The sequence below is a fragment of the Hevea brasiliensis genome, chromosome 18, assembly GCF_030052815.1.
Source record: "Hevea brasiliensis isolate MT/VB/25A 57/8 chromosome 18, ASM3005281v1, whole genome shotgun sequence".
Classification (NCBI taxonomy): domain Eukaryota; kingdom Viridiplantae; phylum Streptophyta; class Magnoliopsida; order Malpighiales; family Euphorbiaceae; genus Hevea; species Hevea brasiliensis.
This window is the reverse complement of record NC_079510.1, coordinates 48,432,392-48,456,106: the sequence shown is the minus strand read 5'-3', so window position 1 is coordinate 48,456,106 and position 23,715 is coordinate 48,432,392. Positions and strand designations below refer to the sequence as shown.

The following is a 23,715-nucleotide window of genomic DNA, read 5'->3' as shown; positions in this document are numbered from 1 at the left end:
TATCAGAGCTGCTCCGCATGCAACCTTGGGCGATGGTGGGGCAAACCTCAGTGAGGACGTTGAGTCCCATAAGGGGGGTGGATTGTAACACCCTAGGCAAATCCCATATCGGCAAAACACGGGAGAGATGTTGGATTTATAAGTTGGCGGTTCGTAACCCCTAATAACGCGTTTTAAAACTGTGAGGGCTTCGGCCCAGAGCGGACAATATCACTAGTGGGCCGGGCCATTACATTTGTAGTATCAGAGCCGGTTCGTGTGCAACCTTGAACGATGGTGGGGCAAACCTCAGCGAGGACGCTGAGTCCCATAAGGGGGGTGGATTGTAACACCCTAGGCAAATCCCACATCGGCAAAACACGGGAGAGATGCTGGATTTATAAATTGGTGGTTCTTAACCCCTATTGACGCGTTTTGAAACCGTGAGGGCTATGGCCCAGAGCGGACAATATAACTAGTGGGCTGGGCCGTTACATTTGTGGTATCAGAGTCACTCCGTGTGCAACCTTGAACAATGGTGGGGCAAACCTCAGCGAGGACGCTGAGTCCCATAAGGGGGGTGGATTGTAACACCCTAGGCAAATCCCACATCGACAAAACACGAGAGAGATGCTGGGTTTATAAATTGGTGGTTTGTAATCCCTAGTGACGTGTTTTAAAACCGTGAGGGCTTTGGCCCAGAGCGGACAATATCACTAGTGGGCTGGGCCATTACATTTGTGGTATCAGAGCCGTTCCGCGTGCAACCTTGAACGATGGTGGGGCAAACCTCAGCGAGGACGCTGAGTCCTATAAGGGGGGTGGATTGTAACACCCTAGGCAAATCTCACATCAGCAAAACAAGGGAGAGATGCTGGGTTTATAAGTTGTTAGTTCGTAACCCCTAGTGACGCATTTTAAAACCGTGAGGGCTTCGGCCTAGAGCGGATAATATCACTAGTGGGCTGGGCCGTTACATTTGTGGTATCAGAGCCGCTCTGCGTGCAACCTTGGGCGATGGTGGGGCAAACCTCAGCGAGGACGTTGAGTCCCATAAGGAGGGTGGATTGTAACACCCTAGGCAAATCCCACATCGGCAAAACACGGGAGAGATGCTGGATTTATAAATTGGTGGTTCGTAACCCCTATTGACGCGTTTTAAAACCGTGAGTGCTATGGCCCAGAGCGGACAATATCACTAGTGGGCCAGGCCATTACATTTGATTGTAACACCCTAGGAAAATCCCACATCGGCAAAACATGGGAGAGATGCTGGATTTATAAATTGGTGGTTCGTAACCCCTATTGACGCGTTTTGAAACCGTGAGGGCTATGGCCCAGAGCGGACAATATCACTAGTGGGCTGGGCTGTTACATTTGTGGTATCAAAGCCACTCCGCGTGCAACCTTGAACGATGGTGGGGCAAACCTCAGCGAGGACACTGAGTACCATAAGGGGGGTGGATTGTAACACCCTAGGCAAATCCCACATCGACAAAACACGAGAGAGATGCTGGGTTTATAAATTGGTGGTTCGTAACCCCTAGTGACGCGTTTTAAAACCGTGAGGGCTTTGGCCCAGAGCGGACAATATCACTAGTGGGCTGGGCCATTACATTTGTGGTATCAGAGCCGCTCCGCGTGCAACCTTGAACGATGGTGGGGCAAACCTCAGCGAGGACGCTGAGTCCCATAAGGGGGGTGGATTGTAACACCCTAGGCAAATCCCACATCAGCAAAACAAGGGAGAGATGCTGGGTTTATAAGTTGTTAGTTCGTAACCCCTAGTGACGCATTTTAAAACCGTGAGGGCTTCGGCCTAGAGCGGATAATATCACTAGTGGGCTGGGCCGTTACATTTGTGGTATCAGAGCCGCTCCGCGTGCAACCTTGGGCGATGGTGGGGCAAACCTCAGCGAGAACGTTGAGTCCCATAAGGAGGGTGGATTGTAACACCCTAGGCAAATCCCACATCGGCAAAACACGGGAGAGATGCTGGATTTATAAATTGGTGGTTCGTAACCCCTATTGACGCGTTTTAAAACCGTGAGTGCTATGGCCCAGAGCGGACAATATCACTAGTGGGCCGGGCCATTACATTTGATTGTAACACCCTAGGCAAATCCCACATCGGCAAAACACGGGAGAGATGCTGGATTTATAAATTGGTGGTTCGTAACCCCTATTGACGCGTTTTGAAACCGTGAGGGCTATGGCCCAGAGCGGACAATATCACTAGTGGGCTGGGCTGTTACATTTGTGGTATCAAAGCCACTCCGCGTGCAACCTTGAACGATGGTGGGGCAAACCTCAGCGAGGACGCTGAGTACCATAAGGGGGGTGGATTGTAACACCCTAGGCAAATCCCACATCGACAAAACACGAGAGAGATGCTGGGTTTATAAATTGGTGGTTCGTAACTCCTAGTGACGCGTTTTAAAACCGTGAGGGCTTTGGCCCAGAGCGGACAATATCACTAGTGGGCTGGGCCATTACATTTGTGGTATCAGAGCCGCTCCGCGTGCAACCTTGAACGATGGTGGGGCAAACCTCAGCGAGGACGCTGAGTCCCATAAGGGGGTTGGATTGTAACACCCTAGGCAAATCCCACATCAGCAAAACAAGGGAGAGATGCTGGGTTTATAAGTTGTTAGTTCGTAACCCCTAGTGACGCATTTTAAAACCGTGAGGGCTTCGGCCTAGAGTGGATAATATCACTAGTGGGCCGGGCCGTTACATTTGTGGTATCAGAGCCGCTCCGCGTGCAACCTTGGGCGATGGTGGGGCAAACCTCAGCGAAGACGTTGAGTCCCATAAGGAGGGTGGATTGTAACACCCTAGGCAAATCCCACATTGGCAAAACACAGGAGAGATGCTGGATTTATAAATTGGTGGTTCGTAACCCCTATTGACGCGTTTTAAAACCGTGAGGGCTATGGCCCAGAGCGGACAATATCACTAGTGGGCCGGGCCATTACATTTGATTGTAACACCCTAGGCAAATCCCACATCGACAAAACACGGGAGAGATGCTGGGTTTATAAGTTGGTAGTTCGTAACCCCTAGTGATGCGTTTTAAAACCGTGAGGGCTTCGACCCAGAGCGGACAATACCACTAGTGGGCCGGGCCGTTTCATTTGTGGTATCAGAGCCACTATGCGTGCAACCTTGAACGATGGTGGGGCAAACCTCAGCGAGGACGCTGAGTCCCATAAGGGGGGTGGATTGTAACACCCTAGGCAAATCCCACATCGACAAAACACGGGAGAGATGCTGGGTTTATAAGTTGGTGGTTCGTAACCCCTAGTAACGCATTTTAAAACCATGAGGGCTTCGACCCAAATCGGACAATATCACTAGTGGGCCAGGCCATTTTAAATTCGTCCTCGCTGAGGTTTGCCCCACCATCATTCAAGGTTGCACGCGGAGCGGCTCTGATACCACAAATGTAATGGCCCGGCCCACTAGTGATATTGTCCGCTGCGGAAGCCCTCACGGTTTAAGCAGCGTCACTAGGGGTTCTGACCGCCAACTTATAAACCCAGCATCTCTCCCGTGTTTTGTCGATGTGGGATTTGCCTAGGGTGTTATCTCTCCCGTGTTTTATCGATGTGGGATTTGCCTAGGGTGTTACAATATTATAACACCCTAGGCAAATCCCACATCGACAAAACACGGGAGAGATGCTGGATTTATAAGTTGGCGGTTCGTAACCCCTAGTGACGCGTTTTAAAACCGTGAGGGCTTTGGCCCAGAGCGGACAATATCACTAGTGGGCCGGGCCGTTACATTTGTGGTATCAGAGCCGCTCCGCGTGCAACCTTGAACGATGGTGGGGCAAACCTCAGTGAGGATGCTGAGTCCCATAAGGGGGGTGGATTGTAACACCCTAGGCAAATCCCACATCGACAAAACACGGGAGAGATGCTGGGTTTATAAGTTGGTGGTTCGTAACCCCTAGTGACGCGTTTTAAAACCGTGAGAGCTTTGGCCCAGAGCGGGCAATATCACTAGTGGTCTAGGCCGTTACATTTGTTCCACTAATTATAAACCCAGCAAATAAGCTACTCATTGGTGTTTGTGGCTGCTGACTCTCAGTGAAGTCAAATGTGCTTCTGCTTTACGCATGAGAATGATATGACATCCATGGTGTTGATGGGCCAGGTATTGATGGGGTAGGCATCCAACCAGTATAATGTGGGGGGATAGTTTTTGAATATGGTTGGAATACTGTGGATGGACTAGGATGAGATGGTGCAGGAGCTAAGGGAATAGGACCAGGCACTGATGCCATGCAGAAAGGGTGAAATGCGACAGGTGGGGGCATAACATCATCAGGTGGAGAGGATTGACGCATTGGATGTTGACGACGTCGAAGAGGACGTGATTGACGTCGTGCTGGTCTACGTGAGGGCTCAGGTTGGTTGATGGGTTGGTCCTCTTCCAATTCATCATTAAAAGTTGCTACTTGAGGGGCAGACTGAGGAGGTGGCATTTGGCAAAGCCTACTTTCTTGTTCCAGAACAATCATCATTTTCCTTAATGTACGCTTAACTTCTGCCACGTTTTGTGTTGATGGATTTTGTAATTTTATCAAACAATCCTCAATTGCGTCCTCCTGTAAAAATAAAAAATATATACATAAGGTCACATTTTAGGTTAAAAAATATAAAATTATTATTATAAGTATTTAATAATGAAAAAAATACATGTTATTAATCATTACCACACAACCAATAGCAGCTCCACTTATTGAGATCTAACGTCTAGCAGCTCGACGGTACCACTCCATATATTCAGAATGATGGTGGAGTGGTTGTCCCATTTGTTGCCCTTGAACAATATATTGTTCTCGCCTATTCCAACGATGAATATATGTTGCATGGTGGTGTGTCCAATTACTCTCACTGAGTCGGAGAGTAATATCGTGCAACTCATCTGTTTGCATCGGTGGTGCTGGAATAGGCTGGGCCAAACCAAACTACCTCATCACTCTGTCAGGTTGGTGCCATTCAATAATATGAAAGCAAATTAATGGCACCACTGTCTTCCAACTGGGACGACCTTGGATACACATGTCTGGCAGCTCATCCAATAATTCCTCACTATATGGTTCCCATGTGATCTGCAAGTGAATATTAGCAAAACATGAAGTGATTATAAATGTACGAAAAAATATAACATATTATTTTTTGTCAGATTTATGGAATTTTGACTTATGTATGGAATTTTATGTCATATTAATTGTTATATTGAGTTTCGCCAATTTTTTTTTATTTTACTATTTTTTATTTCTTTAATATTATCTAAATAATATAATTTTATAATTTATTTTTATTAATTACATTTTAATTATAATGCTACTTATTTTTTTGGCAATTTTTTATATTACTAATTTTTCATTTTTTAATACTATTTTATATAAATTTATATTTTATTTTTATTACATCATTTTCTATAATATATTATGAACTCAATTTTCTATTAATTTTTCCCTTTCTTCTATAGCTTTTACTAATTTTTAAAAACTTAAACTATTATTTTACTTTATACTAATATTTTCTGTTCAACTTATTAAACTATTATATTATGTGATACAAAAATTATATGACTTAATATAAAATTTATTTTGTAACATAATTTACATTTATAATTTTTATTTTCTCTTTCCTAACATTTTCTTAATACTACAAATTTATATTATTTTTTTCTTTACCTTCTTTACTATTATACACTAAAAATATAATTTATTGTATTATTTTTCCCAATAACTTTTACTCATTTTATCAGTATTATGCTATTACTATATATATATCAACTTGCTCACAAACATACCAACATGCATGCATAAAAAAAATATATATATATATTATTTTCAGAATAATAATTACATTAACACTCAAGCATTTTATATATTGCATGTTAAAAATTATAACGAAAATTTATTTCTTAAGTGATGCTTACAAAAATATCAACTTACTCACCAAAAATTTCTCACAAACATGCACAAAAAAAATTACATTATTTTCACAATAATAAACATTATTATCACCTAAGCATTTCATATGTCGACACCATATTTTGGCCGATCCCTAGAAATAATAAATTTCGAAACTGATCCCCAGCACTAAGTCTCCCTTTGCCAGCCAATTACATTTCCGATCTCTCTTTGCCGAACAACCACATTTCCGCTCTCTCCTTAAAAGGAATCGAATCAATACTAAGTCCCCATGTCATTTAAAGCCTCGCCGACCTCTCAAACCAATTGTCAAATCCCCTGACTAGCCAATTGCATTCCCGATCTCTCTTGACAAATGAAATTGAATCAATACTAGATCTTTATGTCACCAGTTTTATTGCCGATCTCCCTTTTAAAAGTTTAGGAATAATCAAGTTAAGGTTCTAATCCGGTTTAATGATGATCCCGATCTTAAGTGTTCAAGCCAAATTTCCAATTTTAATCAAGTCCCGTTTAGCGTTGGTTCCCTGCCGATCTCATGCTTATTGTGTCTTCCGACCTCTTACACTTAGATTAATAATTACTTTTAGTTGTTTTAATATGCTCAGACAATCAAGTGCTTAAGTAATTTAGAGATTTTCCGATCACATCCATTCACTGAACAAAAAGGAAATTTCATTTCATATTAAAATTTGTACAAGTCATTCGGCTGGAGGATCACCCCCAGCCTGGTCTACATTTTGCTCACTTCCTCTTTCACCCTCAGCCTCCTCCTCGCTTTCCTCTTCGTGTTGGGGAGCCAGGTTGACCATCCAGGAGAAGTCCTCCTCGGGATAACGCTTCTTGAGCTCGGCCAAGAGATCCCTGTGAGCATTTACATAAGCGCCGGCCTCCCTCGTTACCGCCTCTTCCTCTTTCGCTTTGAGCTCCTCAGTGAGGTGAGCAATTTCACCAGTCCGGAGTGCCTGAACTTCCTCAAGGGCATGATCTCGCTCGGCCAGAACATTAGCTTGCTCGGCCAGCTTGTCCTCGTAGAACTTCATCCGCCCCTCAATTTCAGATATATAGTTCTGAGCAGATGAGAGTTGGGATCGGAGGGAAGCCACTTCATACCCCATCTTCTCGACCTCCTTACCCAGGCAGTGAGCCTTCTCCCGAACGATGTGCTGATTCACCAAACATTCCACGTTCAGGCTCATGGATCGGGTCAGGATGTCATCAAGATTGTCCGGAGACAGCCTATCCCGATCCTCCCGAAGGCAGATGGAGGACCCCAATACCTTAGCAAAACTCGGGTTCTCTAGAACTGTGCGGTTCTTTTCCAGCGAATGGATCAAGATTTGGGCACCACAGGAAAGGGTCCTTACAGGAGGCTGGGAAGGACCCCCTTTCGTACTCGAGCGACTGGAGGAGGTGGAGGTGGCTCTTCTTAGCGAGGAGGAGATCGGATCACTTCTACCTCGGGGATTGGCTGCCCCGAAGGTTGAGATGAGCCCCCTTGTATTTCCCCGGGCTCATGGCTGGGTGTCTGCAGGGCTTCAGTTCGCTTCATCTCTCGTACCTTTCGGGATATTTCCCTCTTCCGCTTTTGGCTCTCCTTGGAAGCTTCGCCGCTTGCCATACCTGCACAAAGAAGAGGTCAGTAAGATCGCTAAGGTCCAAAGATCTGAGATATAGAAAAATACCGATGCCGAGGTCAGAGAGCTGAAGCCCGCGATCTTCGCCAGTGATCAATTCCATTGTCCAATGATGTAGTTCGGCAGTCACTGCATCCAAACAAGAGAACTTCTCTCTACCTGCCTGATCTTTCAGCTCCATCACCATCAGGCCTTCTTCCCTATTCAAGGTGAGGCGCTTCGGAAGTATGGGACCCTGGTGCAGCCAGCTACGAGGGAAACCCTCAAAGCTGTTCAGAATTTTGCTCCTCAGGATAAAGAAGCGGTTCTTCCAATTCTTCAGGGAGGAAGGCAGGTCGGTAAAGAGTCCACAATGGGGTTTCGCCTGGAAGAACCAATACTCGTCATCCTTTCGACGAGTCAGCCTATGCAGTTCGGCGAATACCTTAGCTATAGGACGGAGTCCCTTAGCTCGGCAGAGGCCCCTGAAGGCTACTAGAATCCGCCACGAGTTCGGATGAACTTGGGCGATGCACGCTTGGTGAAATTTTAGGACTTCCTTGAAGAAGTCATCAAGAGGGAACCGCAGCCCGGCCTTTAATTGTTCTTCGTATATCATGATCATATCGTTCTCCTCGAAGAATTGATTGGCACGAAGATCGTCGTGACACTTAATCAGCTCGTATGAATCAGGCCGGATGTTGTACTCCTGGCTGAACGATTGTAGGTCGGTTTCTTGCAGGATTGATGGCAGCTCGTCCATGGGAAGATTTTCTCTCCCTGAAGAAGATACATGCCTTGATGGTGCTGCTTGCCCCCGAGCTGGAACGGAGACCCTAGGAGGTTCAGGTCGCACGCTTGTTCCGACTACCTCCACTTCATCAGACGACCACGAGATCTGAACAGAAGGGGGGCTTGCTGCTCTCTGACCCTCGGCGCCACTCATTTTCAAAGGAAACAAAGAATTTAAACTAAAAGAAGGATCAAAACCCTTACCGGAGCTTGATCGGTGTCGGAAGAACTTGAGAAATCGAGAGAATTTTAGATTTGCTCGCGGGATGCTGTAAATGACATAAGAGAGCAACTGGCTGACCCATCCCCTATTTATACCCGTCTGAGCATTTAATGCTTATAGTGTTCCAGGCGGTGCATCGGTTAGCGGGAATCGCCAGCTTTTCTGACACGTCTCACGAATATTCCAGAAATTCCATAAAAGAGATCGGCTAGTTAGGGATCGGCTAATTAAGGCGAATGTTTGGAAGTGCGGATCAGTTAAGGGTTGTTCAGTTAGGAACCAGATCGGATAAACACATCAGAGATCGAAAAATAATCAATGCAATAATAATAAAATGACAGTTGTCAAAATAAAATTTTATTTCCGAAAAGGTTGGATTACATCATTTGGGCGATCTCTAGAGATCGGATTACATAAAAATTGAATTACATCATTTGGGCGATCTCTAGAGATCAGATTACATTGAAGGTCTGATTACATCGTAGGGGGGGATCTCTAATAAAGACCTATGTCAAAGCTTAGTCTCGTGGCTGACCAGCCATTGACATCGGATAGATGTACAGCTTAGATGGGGTGATTATGACTCTCATGAGGATGGAGAGTTATCCCCGCTGTCATCGACCAGAACCGAGCTGTAGTCGGGACGCCCAATGTGGTGAGGAGCCAAATGAACTTCAAGGGGCAGCCACCGATGTTAAGAGGAATATTAGCAGTCTTCTCGCCCGAAATCGGTTCACCGATTATATCGGTCGAACGACTCGAGATTGACACGATCAAGGTCCTCGATCCAGATCGATTAATTAGTCCGGTTCTCTCACTGTCATCAGATAGGGTCATCATGATTCTTCGATCACCGGGATCGTAAACTTTCAGACGAGGGACAAAGAGGACCATCGAGAAAGGATCAAAAGTGGCCACCATGGCCGGAATTGTTGCCGGGGCAACTAAAACAAGAAAAGTGAGAAGGAAGGAGGAGAAAGTCAAAAGAGGAAGGGCTTCCCGGTTGAAGGTATATATAGGGAAAATTTGAGCATTTATTACTAAGCAGAAAACAAAGCGGATGCCTCGGAAATTGAGGGAATAAATACTTTGACTGAACCGGAGCAGGAGAGATCGGAAGAGAGGAGCCCATTATGAGAGATCGGAAAAGGATCATGTTGAAAAGATCAGAAGGGAGGGAGGTCGGAAGACAAAGAGAATAAGACAACTTCTGCTGACTATCTTCATAATCAGGGCCGAGGTAGTTAAAGCGTCGCAGATGAAATCTCCACCGCACGCCCTAGAATCGCCCACATTACTGACATGCGCTGGAGTACGTCATGACAGCGCTGTACATCCTAATCTCCACCATTGATCTTACTTGTAAGGACGAGCTCGGAGCCCTCGGATCGAAGAAGAAGACAACAAGATCAGCGCCTTTCACTCCTAGCCCTCGGATCGCTCTTGACAAGAAAATTTTGGGCCGTCAAATTAGAAGAGAGAAAGGACAAATATACTGGAAGGAATCTCAGCCGTCCGTTCTAATTCTCTTTAATTCTCGAGCCTTAGATCATGTCCTTCAAAATCTTAACCCTCCATCTCCCTCAAAACAAATCCTGACCCTTCATAGAGAGCACCTGGTTCCTATAAATACCTGCATGAAAACTGTTCAAAAGGAGGACGGAAAAAAATAAAAGGGTGGGAATTATAGCGGAAGAACTCTGAAACTTAATTCAGTTTGTTACTCTGCTATTTCTTTTTAAGTTTGGAAAGATAGAAAAACTTCAAAAACCAGTTTTCTAAAGTATTTTCTTGAATGAGGTCTTGAATACTGAAACTCTTTATTTTCAGTTTGTTCATTGCTCCGTAACATTCTCACCATCAGGTCAGTCTTTGTTATCTTTATTTCCGTTCCCATTTCCCAAGTTTAACCTCGTCAGACCAGGATACTGCTTTGGCTTGACTTCATCTTAATGAGATATTCATCATCTCAAGGCAAACCTCAGTCCTTAGGATATCAGCCCATAACTTTACCACGCTTTTGTGACTCCATAGTTAATCCCATAGTTCCGATTCCCCACAGGTGAGTGTGCTTTACCGCTGCTTTATTTAGTGCTCGTTTTTATTTTATGTATTTCTTTTGTTTCATGCTAGTAATGTTCGTTAGTTTCATATTGTGTTAAAAGGGCCCCCGAAGAAGGCTTTTCTCAAATTTTCTTTTTGTTCATCAGTTCATTCTTTTTGACTCCCAAATGTAAATGTTCTAGTCCCGAGTAGCGTATAAGTAGTTGGATAAAATGTAGGTAATTGTATCTTAAGAGTTTCTTTAAAATATTGAAAGGTCTGAATAATAAGTCAGAAAATAGTAAAGTCGAATCATTAGAACAACACAGAAAACGATTGGGAAAAACGTCACAAGGCAGAGTAAAACCAAACCTTAGATAAGCAAATAGGGTAGATCGAGCATCGTTTGCCAAAAGGTGCTGGTAAGGTGACTACATAGGAGATCGGTAAAATTCAGTCTAGTATCCCTTGTCAAGTCGCGGGGTACCAATGAGCCAAATGAAGCTTTATTCAGGTCCCCGACATCTTTGAATATCAGAATCTTTAGTCTTAAGCTCTTACGATACGTAAAACTTCAAGAGATCGAAAAAGTCCTTTTCTGGCTCCCATTCAAGTAAAAGAGATCGGAGGAGAGTTCTTACCTGGTTCTCACCCAAATTTTAATAAGAATTAAAAAGAGATCGGAGGAGAGTTCTTATCCGGTTCTCACCCAAATTTTAATAAGAATTAAAAAGAGAACGGAGGAGAGTTCTTATCCGGTTCTCACCCAAATTTTAATAAAAATTAAAAAGAGAACGGAAGAGAGTTCTTATCCGATTCTCACTTAAAAAATATTTAAAAGAAGATTGGAGAAGAGTTCTTATCCGATTCCCACTAAAAATTTTAACAAATATTTAAAAAGAGATCGGAGGAGAGTTCTTATCCGATTCTCAATCCAAAATTTTAACAAATATTTAAAAAGAGATCGGAGGAGAGTTCTTATCCGATTTTCAATCCAAAATTCTAATTTTAATCTAAAAGAGATCGGAGGAGAGTTCTTATCCGATTCTCAAATTGAATTCTAACAAATATACAAAATGGCCCCCCCTTAAACAAAACTAATATGCAACAGTAACTTACTAAGGGTCGACTCATTTATTTATGTATCTGGGCAACCCGAATTGGTGAAAAATCAAATATTCCTTTTTACTAAAAGGATTAACATTTCCTTTCAAGCCCTCCTAACTATCAATTCCTATTTATAAAGAACGTGAAGTTAAATCTGCTTACCCTCACTGAGGGACGAGGTGGGGTGCCTAATACCTTCCCCACCCGTTTACGGACCTTGAACCTAGAATCTCTATTTTTGAAGTGGTTTCATTTATTTTCGCAAATGGTTTTCTTTAATTTCCCTCAAAATTAAAGTGGCGACTCCTCACTCTTTCCCACTTCGGTGAGTGTTCGTCCAGGCGACCGCAAAACACCTTGCGACATCATATATTACATGTTAAAATTTATTAAACTGTCAAAATACATACCTGAATATAATTTTTTTTCAAATTTCTTCTTTCTTTCTTTGTGATCTACCACTGCAACTGCACCTGTCTCCTCTCCTTCTTGCTCCACCCGACTATAAGCTGCTCCACCAAAATGAGACAATGGATGAGGAATAAACGAGCGAGGGAGACAATGGATGAGGAATGAAGGAGCGAGGGCTTGAGGGCGAAATGGAAGCCGTAAATGAGAGCGCAGGGAGAGAGAGCAGCGGTACATATGGGGAGTGGATGAACACAGGACGCTAATAAAAATAGCGTCTCGCTTCACTGGAGATTCGCTGCCTGCAGATTGGACTTGGGACGAGACCAGACATGCTTCACGCCACGAACAAAGATGCTAATTATATTAGCGTTCGGAGCTACAAGATGCTAATATAATTAGCATCCGGAGCTACCCTGTTACAGATGGGACATAATATTCCATCTGCAGGGGTGCGTGCAGGGGTGCGTGCAGGTGGTTGCAAGTGGCGTGCATTCGGACGCTATTCAAAATAGCGTCCGAACTTCGGATGCTATTATGAATAGTGTCCCTTGTTCATACGCTATTTTGAACAGCGTCCGGAGTTCGGACGCTATTTTGAATAGCGTCCCAGGCGCTGACCACTGACACTCGCCCCCTCTTCGTAATATTTGGAGTTGTTAGCCCATTCTGGTATTTTTTGTTTCTGAGTTACCCTAGTACGGTCATTCGCCCACATTTTTGGGGCACATCAATGTAAGAATAACTATTGCACACAATAAATTCTGTATGTATACGCAATTACATTGATGAATGAATTTGGTCTAGTAATACAGAAATTAGTCTACACGGTCCACTGATTCGTTAAAGCATCTAGCTTAGTTGCTCAAATTTCTACGTCTGCATTGATCTCAGCTGGTGATCGATCATCAGGGGGCTCGGAAGATTCTCTGGAAAAATTTAGAATATTCACAACTTCGATTTCAGGTGGAAAGGAGGAGACTGAAAGACTCTTCGGAATGTCACAGGGAGCGGAAGATTTCCACCTTGGAGAGATCCATTAATGGAAATTAGATGATGGAGAAAAACTTGGAGAGTTTCCTGTTATAGCAGTTTCTCCATGATAGATATACCTTGCAACAGCAACTGCCTTCCTCCAAACACTATTCTTCTCGCTTGGAGTTGCATTGCCTCCCTGATTTGCCTTTTCATAATCGCAATACTTGTTCAGCAAGCGAATTAGAAATAATAGGAAACAAATGGTAGAAGTTGCACCAGATATAACGAAGAGACTCCAGAAGCTTTTTAGGCTCAAGCTTTCAGTTTCATTGTCAGTCGCACTGCTGGAACAATCTTGTGAGAGGGCAAACCACTTGTTTTCCAATTTTACCAGCTCTCCATTTTCCGACAATCTCAGTATAGCTTTGGAAAAATCACCTGTCATTGGGGAGCCCTTCTGAAACACCTAAATCAATAGAGAATCAAAAGCACTTACGCTTTAGTCGCCTTAGTAGGGAAATGCAAAATGCAATTGGATTTCTTAATTTTTTTTAATAAGTAAAGATTTTTGTTAGTAATATTAAAATCAGGAAAAACTTAGCGTTGGCATCCCCAGCTAAATTCAGACCAATAAGCTAACCCCTATACAAGCTACCTAGGAAGTTGCATGCTAAGTAAAAACGCCTAGAACTGACATCAAAGCCTGAATCTGAAATACATCAAAGCCAAGAGACCAAGCATACAGCCAAAAGCTTTTTAAGAAACAAAACAGAGCTAGATAAAACCAACACCAACGGAAGAAAACATAGCAGCAAGCAAATTGTGGCTGATCAAACTTGAATAGTGCAGCAACACTGAAGACCAAAAATAGAGCACTACCCAAACAAGCTGCAACTCAAACCCAAACTAAAAATGAATAAAGCAAGCTAAAAATAACCAGCATCTGATCGAAATTTATATGAGAACCAATGGAATGAAGTAAGCAGCAACTGAATGAAATTAGGACCAAAATCAATAATCACTACCACCACCAAACCAAAGGACCACAAGCACTCTAATGACCATTCCATAGACATCAGCAACAAAATTGGAGCATGAAAAAGGCACACTTACAAAGCCTAATCCTCCAAATTGATACGTGGGTGTGTTTGAAACATATTGCTTGCAGTAATGGCTGAGGAACACTTTCTGATATGGGAGTTCAAGAAAGGCAGCATATATTTGTCTACCCTGAAATTCACCGGGGTAATCGTATTCACTAGTAACATTCTTGATATTATTGAACTTCAACACCTTGTTCAAGTAATCCCTTACAAATGAATCTCCATCACAACCGATTGGTAAGTTTTTACTTCTTAACCAATCAATATCAGTAACATTTGGCCGCAGCCGCTGGATGGTAAGCATTGAAGTAAGACTAGCAGTGTAGCTTGAGTTTAAGATCAACACAACACATAACCAAACTACCAACACCACCCGAGTGAGATTACCGTAAATTTTCTCCCCTGAAAAAAATGAAACCATCGGGTATTATAAATGGTTTAAAGAACAAAATTAATGAAGTAGATATAGGACAGAGAAGTATTTTTGGTGCTTACCGTGAGCAAAAAACAGAGAAGAGAAAGTGAACAAGACTGCAGTGCCAATCTGATTCTTCAATGGACCTCTAAATTCAGGATTAGATTGGTGCTCCAGGAACCAAACAATGAACATTGTGTAGATCAAGATGGCACCAATGACCACCCACGTTTGCCAAGTGAAAGGCTTTGTAAACATCCAAGGTGACTCTTCAGACTTGATGGGAACTATCATCGACAAGCCTGATTCTGTATATGGCTGGGTAAATTCCACTTTTTCTGTTCTATCAGCTAGTATGGTCACGTCACCGACGATGGCATCATAAGTCTTCAATTGATTTTTATGCGTAGGACAAGCAAGAATCAGTCAGAAACAGATAAATTGTCCATGGATTAACAAAACAAAACAAGCAAAAAAATCCACAATATACAGAAATCAAATTTGGCTTCAATTCTTTGAATGGCCAAGTCAAATTATAGGAGAAGTCTTGAAAAGAAGGTGTCACAAGCATATACAGAGATAACTATATATGAGAGTCTATATATGTCATTTCCCTTCAATTTTAGAATATTCCTGACACGGACCATTACATACCTTGTTATATACGTGATTCACCAGATCGTCGTAAGTGCCATTATAGGGTACAAAATTGTAAGGTAGATTGTAATCCAAAACCTTTAACACTTCATGGAAAAGTTCAATGCAAAAACCATCATATCGGTTTTCACTTTCATTCACTACTCTCACAAACCTCTGGAACGAGGTTCTCCCTGGAACACCAATTTTCAAGGGTTTGGCATTTGAAGGCATTGCCCAACCTTTTGGAATCCGCTTTAGGTTCCCAGGCCAGTTCACATGACCTTGCAGTTGCATAGACCCACCACCGTTTTGATGTTCTTCACCTTCTTCATTACTTTCCCAGAATCCATACCCAGGCAGCCAGAAGTCTATCTCCTTATATTTCTTTCCGACCACGTTCACAATCCTCAGTTTAGGACTATGCATTAACCCGCCTGCTTTGAAACGTATCTGACCACTTAAACCAGTGAAATTACTTGAAAATATATTATTCAAGAACTCCTTTTGATTACTACTACTGTTGCTAGACATTTTCTCCATGGCATTTATAATAGTTGAAATGCTATCATATGCTCTCAGAGCATAAAATCCTGGCTCCAAGTTATCTTCTTCTGGGTACTCTGACCTGAAAATTTGCCGAAACTGCGCATGGAAACTTTTGTAGGCACTGCTACTATCAGAATAGTAACTCTTAATACCTAGAGCTCCTTCCATAGAGTAAATAACAGAGGTGTTAAACGAGTCCAGTAAACTAGTAACAGTATCGGTGAGGATCCACACTGTGTCTTTCCCCACCAGCCCCATGTTCTTAGCTTCTCTAAACAAATGGGTCATCAAAGGAAATGATGTCTGAAGAACAATAAAAACCCGCGATTTGATTTCTTGGAGCTTTGTTAGTTCCTCTTTAACAGCCTCTTTCGGATCTGATATTAAAGCAAATGGGGGTAAAACTAAGCGGTGCTCGATCTCTGAACCAACCTCCTGTAGAGCCTGAGATAAAAGTGCCAGCTTCCCAGAATCACCACCATAAGTATTATCTTCATAAACTACAACAACCCTTCTCCAATTATAAGCGCGAGTAAGTTCTGCAATACATCTCATTTGTTCAGAATCATTGTAAACCATTCGTACCAAGAAAGGCCAACGAGATGGTGTTAAAGGCGGTATTATGGCAGGCGCAGCAAATGAAAGAACGGGAACTTGAGCTCGGCTTCCAATATCAGCAACTAAAGCTGCCTGCTCCCATCTCTCCATGCCCAATATTGCTTTGACTTGCTTCCCTTTAATAAAATTTTCAGCTGTAATGGAAATATCTTTTCGTTAAGCCCATTAACACAAATGGTTATTGAAGTAGAAATGAGTAGTACTAATTAGCAAGAAATGCAATAAAAACATATATAATTACCAGCTTGAGCAGCGTGGAGGGGATTTCCTTGATGGTCGTGGAAGTAAGTAGATATATTATGGTCTTTTGAGCCATTGTTGAACATTAGAACAGCTATTTCAACGGCAGTTTTCTCTTCTTTCCCGATTCTTGAGCTGACATCAATGATTGCACCAATGTTGGTAACCTGTTTATAATTGCCACTGATGGCTTCGGCCTCACAGGGAATGAAAAGGGAAAAGGAGGTAACAAGTAAAAGGAAAAGATGGCAAAGTACTTGAAAGCAAATTACCAGGGCCATTCTGTGAGGAAGATTATTCGGGTTTCTTTGACATATGAAGATGATGTCTGTTGATTTTTTAACTTATATGGTTCTCGAGATTCAGAACTACGCGTTCCTAGAATCTACGCGTGAGCATCTTAGAATTGGTCTTTGGTGGGACAAAATCGATATCACATCTCAAATACGACTTGTGACTTTGGAAAGTAAAACTGCTATATATAGGAATTCTGCTAAAATGTTTGGGACAAAATTTTAATGAAATTTATTTCAATAATATTATAATTATTTTTAAAATAATAATAAGACTTTAAATTTAAATTTTATTAAATTGAAATAAACAAAATAACATAAGATGATTTTATTGAAAAATATTGGAAGTTGAAATGTGGAGATACTTCGAGGAAAGAGAGACAACGTTTGAAAAATGATGTCCGAAGCTTCATTTGTGGGCGGATCCTCTACGTAATACGACAAGTAGTAACTGTGGAATGAGTTGTGTCAAACGGATCTAAAATCTAAAATTATTTTCAATCTAAATTATTTTATTTTATTTAGATAGTGTTGAACAATTTTAAATTATTAATTTTTATTGCGACGTGACATTATTTACTTCTTATACATACTTTTATTTAATTTTTTTTATATAGATATAATATGATCATAATATTATAAATATTAAATTTAATCATTTAAATAAAAATATTAATTTTATTAATTATATAAATAAAAATATTTATTAATTTTCTTTAAAAAATATTTATTAATATAAGAATTATTATATTTTTTGTTAGATTATACTTTTATGAAAGTTATGTATCATATTATTAATATAAATATTAATTTAATTATGAACATAAATGTAATATAATAAAAAAAATATGATATATTAATAAGCTTTAAGAATATAAATGGGTAAATATGTTTAAAATTTAAAATAAATTATTATGAAATACAAGTTAGCCCATTGTATTAAATTCGTTTAAATTCATTTCTTTTTTTAAATATATTTTTGATTTGTCCAAATTTTTTTTATAATTTAAAATAATATTAATTCATATAATGAGAAGGAAAATTATTTAAAAAATTAAAAAATATGATAATTTTTAAATTTTATTTTGTGATTTAATGGCATAGTATTTACGGGATAAAATTTTCATTTTCAATAAATTAATTTCATAAAATTTTATATTATCACATTGTTTAATATAAATAAATTTAAAACACATTTACTATATTACTAAATATAATTAGTAAGTATTTTAGTTTTTTAAATGATAAGAAGATATCGTAGATATTATATTATGTATTTTGTAAATACATTATAGATTAAAATATATATTAATATTAAATATTTATAGAGATATTTTTCAATAGCCAATTAATGAATTAAATTTAGTTTTTCATTGTCATTATATAAATGACAAAGAATTTTAAATTTATATAAAATTTAAAATTTATTTAAATAATAAAAAATTCTATAATTATAAGTAATATAAAAAAAATTAAAGGCATTTTTGTATATTATGTCAGATTATCAGTTAATTAACAAATAAAGAGTACATTAAATATAAAATTTGTAAAATTATTTTAAAATGTTAAATTTTATGAAATTTTAAAATAAAAAAAATCCCTAAACTATTATAAATTTATCTGATAATAATAAAAGAAAAATTTTTATATTTAGATAATTTTTTTAAAAGAAAAAGTACCATAAATTAAGAGATAATGATGACAATCTCGTGATAAAATAAATTTAAATTTTCTCTTAACATATATTCATATATAATGTATATATAAATACAAATAAATTATGTTAACATAGACAGGATAATTTAAATAAAAATAATTAATTTAGAATTTAATGTACATAAGTATAATTTGAAACAAACAACTGATTCCTATCAGACATAAAAACAACCACTTTAGCTAAAGTATGATTCCCAGACAGAAGAATTAAGACAATAAACCTGTGGAATTATGGGCTGCTCAATTTTCAAAATCAGGAAATGTCGTGCGTGTATTATTGTCCATACAATTATTAATGATCTCCGCCGCGATTAATCAGAAGGCCTGAAGATTCTCTTGGAGAAGCATTAGGATTGTTCCCATCTTCGATCTCAGGAGAAGAGGAGGCTGCAGGAACACTTGGAGAAGCAGTTCTTCCATAATAGATAAACCTTGCAATACTAACCATCCTGCTCTCGTTAGGACTTCTATTGGCTTGGTCTTCATTTAGCCAATACACCTTAATTACAAGTATTAGGAAACAAATGGTAGAAGTTGCACTCGATATAGAGAAGAGACCCCAAAAGTTTTTGTGGCTCAATCTATCAGTTTCATTGTCAGTCGGATCTCTGGAACACTCTGAAGGGAACCAATTTTTTTCCAATTCTACCAGCCTTCCATTCTCCGATAGCTTTAATATAGCTTTGGAAAAATCAGCTACCATTGGAGAGCCATTTTGAAATGCCTAAATAAATAAAGAAACTTCAGGAGGGAAATATAAAATGAAAATGAAATTCTTTATTGAGTTGTGAAAAAAAAAAAAAAAAGAGCACTTACGAAGCCTAATCCTCCAAATCTACGGGTGGGTGTGTTTGACGCATATTGCTTGCAGTGATGGTTGAGGAAGACTTTCTGATATGGGAGCTCAAGAAATGCAGCATATATTTGTTTATGGTGAAATTCCTTGAGGTAATCGTCTTCGCTGCTAACGTTCTTGATTTTCTCTGCATTAAACTTTAACACATTCTGCAGGTAATCCCTTACAAATGAATCTCCATCACAGCCGATTGTTAAATTGTTTCTTATTAACCAATCAATATTTGTAATATCTGACTGCATCCGTTGGATGGTAAGCATTGACGTCAGACTAGCAGTGTAGCACGAAGTTAAGATGAACACAACAAATAGCCACACTACCACCACCACCCGAGTGAAATTACTGCTAATTCTCTCCCCTGCATATATAGCAGATAAAATTATAATATCAGTCCAGTAACTTAAATCTTATATTTCACTACATTAATTCTTTCTTATTTTTTTAAAACAAGGATCAATTTGTTTATCTCAATTTTCATATTGAGAATGAAAAATTGTATTACACTTCTTTACTCACATAAATGTGGAATTCACTTCTCATAATTTATGGAGAAACTCAAATTTAACTAAGTATAAAGAACACTACAATTTAATTATCTGAAAACACCCAATAAAGTTCCATCGAGAATGCTCCAATACCTACTTGACAACCTTCTCTTTTTAAGTACTAGAGATTTATTCACATAAAAAGATTGAAAATTTGTTAAGATAATGGATCAAAAAGAAGCATTTTAATATTTACTTGTATAATGCAGTAAATATATTTCTATTAAATAAATTATAATTAGTAAGCGTAAAGAATCTTTTATATATAAATACCTAACCTCATTTTAAGTAAGGCTTAAAAAAAAAAAAACCCTCATTTTAAGTAAAAGATCATTAATTTTCTCTATTTTTATCTCTCATTCCCTTTATACTGAACACACACACACATATATATTCACTGGAGAGGGCAGGGAATTTTTAGGATTGATCACTTACTGTGAACGAAGAAAAGGGATGAGAAAGTGAACCATACTGTAGTGCCAATCTGATTAACCAATGGACCTCTAAATTCAGAATTAGGTTGTCGCTCCAAGATCCAAACTATGATCATTGTGTAGATCAAGGTGGCGCCAGTGATCGTCCACATTTGCCAGTTGAACGGCTTCAGAAATATCCAAGCCGATTTTTCAGATTTGACTGGAACTATCATCGACAAGCCTGATTCTGCATATGGCTGCGTGAATTCCACTTTGTCTAATCTGTCAGCTAGTATGGTTATGTCACCCACAATAGCATCATAGGTCTTCAATTGATCATTTTTATGCACAAGACAAGCAATAAGCTCCATTAAAAACACATGAAATTGTCCATGAACAAAATTAAACAGTAACCATAGTATATTGATGTAACTCTCTTGATGAACAAGTCAAATAATAGGAGATATCCTGCCGAGAAGATAAGGGTATCACATGCACAGAAGGTATGTGGGATCCAGCCATTTTTGCATCTGGGGCTCACCTTTTTTAATTTCGAGTTGAAATAAAAATTTTCATGTATTTTTATGCTTTAATTTTTGAATGAATATTCCTAACATGGTTGTCGTTTAATAGCTCACGGTTAAAGGTAGCAATAATAGCACAATAGTAATAAATTAAGAAACACAATCACCCCACTTAGAATAATTCATATATTAAAATTTTAATTTAAATAATTTTATAATAAAATTCATATATTTATAACAATTGACAAAAAAGAAAAGTAAAATTTATTTATTCACTTTCCTAGTTTAGAGACAAATTTAATTTAGTTAATAATGCTTTGAATTTTCAAGTTTTAATAATGAGGCCTATTAAATGAATTAATTAAATTCTTGCATAATTTAATTTCCTTTAAAATGACTTCTAACCTAAAAGTTAAAAAATTAAATTCTTTAAATATTTTTTTATTAAATATAGAAATGAATTGAATAGAATTTTCATTCTTTTTTAGACTTTCTAAACACATTCAATTGTCCAATAATAAGAAGAAGAAGAAGAAGAAAAGAAGAGGAGGTAATAAGTGGAGGGAATATTGCATACCTTGTTATATACGTGATTCACCAGTTCGTCATAGGTTCCATTGAAGGCCACAAATCTGTAAGATGGAGGACAATCCAAAACCTTTAACACTTCTTTGAAAAGTTCAATGCAAAAACCATCATATCCGTTAACATAATCACTTGCATTCAATACTGTCACAAATTTTTGGAACGAGGTTCTCCCTGGAACGCCGATAACCATCGGCTTTGCATTTGACTGCTTACAATTGCCATTGGTGGCTTCGGTTTCACAGGGGAGGAAGAGGGAAAAGGAGGTAATAAGTACAAGGAAAAGAATCCAAAATTTTGAAACTGAGTTGGAAGAAATGATAGGGAGATCGGGCTGTTGATAAGCTAAGCACTTGACCATGGCCATTGATCTGTTAAGAAGGTTTTTGACATATGAAGATGGCTTCAGCTTTCATATAATAAGCAAGATTCAGTGTATAAATTGAAAAGAAGGCGGTGAATTTCCTAGAATCTGCGCGTCATTGATTAATTTGTCATATTAGAATTGCTTTTGTGGGACAGTCGATGTTACATCTGCTATACACACGACATTGAATCGGACTACCGACTTTTTGGAACCTAAGCATGCAGGTTTTCACATATTAAATGTTGGCCACATAAGTCAAAAATCAGTTAATTTTTTGATAGGGAAATTCTAACCTGAATCTTATCCGATTTAATACGTAAATGTGGTATTTAAGTATTTAATAAGTAAATTCTATTATATATTAATTGTGGATCCATAAATAGATTAGGTTTATATAAGAAAGATTTGATTAGAAAGATTAGAAAAAAAAAAAAAAAAAAGACACAACATGTATAATAAATCACATATACAATAAGAAAGACTCACATATTTTTTTTTTTATGAGCTCCAAAAATTTGATTAAATCATATTCAAGAAAAATTTATCATTTATCATTTATTTAAATTAAATTATCAGACCTCATAACACTCACGGATGTATTGAATATATAATGGTTTGAATTTAGATAAAATATTTCTTAGATAATATTAAGGGTTTTGTTCATTTGCTAAACATTGTTTGCAAGAATTAATTTCGCATATATTATTAACATAATTGAATTTTATTGCAGAAAATAAGATCCATTTCCTGTAAGTATGGACAATACTTGTAGATATTAGCCAACTCATGTAGGCAGGGAAGTTTTTCCAGCAGCTTTGGCGATGGAGTTTAATTGATCCAAGTTGATGAAATTTTGTTAGAGATGTCACTTATTTATTGGATCCCACTTTTAATTAAGTTGGAGTTTTGAATATTTAATTTGGAACATTCATTGTTGGAAAATGTGGACCTTTAATTTCAACTTTTAATTAAGGAAACAAAAACATTGGAAAAATTGGTAGATAGAAGACATTTGGAAATTAAAGAATTGCGTCGTGGTTCCAACATCAATATTAATTTGTGGGTCCTTTTAATGGTAACATGACAAAGTCTATTGTCTAATTATTGGAAATTAAAGAATTGCGTCGTGGTTCCAACATCAATATTAATTTGTGGGTCCTTTTAATGGTAACATGACAAAGTCTATTGTCTAATTATTGGAAATTAAAGAATTGCGTCGTGGTTCCAACATCAATATTAATTTGTGGGTCCTTTTAATGGTAACATGACAAAGTCTATTGTCTAATTATTGGAAATTTCTTACAAAGAATATGTAATTTTTCTAAATATGAATTTGAATATATGTTTTAAGAAAAAGGATTGTAAAATATTAACTTATTATTCACATTTATTTTTTTTTATTTTTAAATTCTAATTTATCCAAATGAATTTATATATACATATGCATTTTTTATTGAATTAGAAGTAAAGATACATAACTCGAGAAATTAGGGGTTTTTTTTTGGACTGGAGCTTACAGCAATTCATTAACGAACATGAATTCAAACAATTATGAAGGATATATAGGATTAAAAAATTAATGAAATTTATTTAAATAATATTAATTTTTAAATTTAAATTTTATTAAAATAAAAAAAAATACATAAATTGATTTTATTGAAAAATATTGGATGTTGAAGATAGGAAAGTGACAACTTTGAAAAAATGATTCATTTTATGGGCAAATTCTTTTAATAATGACAAAATA

General features: G+C 38.3%; 2 protein-coding genes across 2 annotated transcripts; both read right to left on the bottom strand.

The window, feature by feature from the left end:
- Window positions 1-12,863: 12,863 nt before the first annotated feature.
- On the bottom strand, window positions 12,864-16,987 carry LOC110673641 (glutamate receptor 2.9-like). The gene is made up of 5 exons (XM_021836777.2): window positions 16,668-16,987; window positions 15,278-16,560; window positions 14,704-15,010; window positions 14,219-14,610; window positions 12,864-13,571 (listed from the first exon to the last, which is right to left on the bottom strand). Exons 1-5 carry the CDS (start codon window positions 16,945-16,947, stop codon window positions 13,167-13,169), a joined length of 2,667 nt encoding a protein of 888 aa, XP_021692469.2. The 5' UTR covers window positions 16,948-16,987; the 3' UTR covers window positions 12,864-13,166.
- Window positions 16,988-18,757: 1,770 nt separating this feature from the next.
- LOC110673616 (glutamate receptor 2.9) lies at window positions 18,758-22,032 on the bottom strand. The gene is made up of 4 exons (XM_021836747.2): window positions 21,594-22,032; window positions 20,512-20,818; window positions 19,492-19,889; window positions 18,758-19,399 (listed from the first exon to the last, which is right to left on the bottom strand). Exons 1-4 carry the CDS (start codon window positions 21,966-21,968, stop codon window positions 18,968-18,970), a joined length of 1,512 nt encoding a protein of 503 aa, XP_021692439.2. The 5' UTR covers window positions 21,969-22,032; the 3' UTR covers window positions 18,758-18,967.
- Window positions 22,033-23,715: the final 1,683 nt, after the last annotated feature.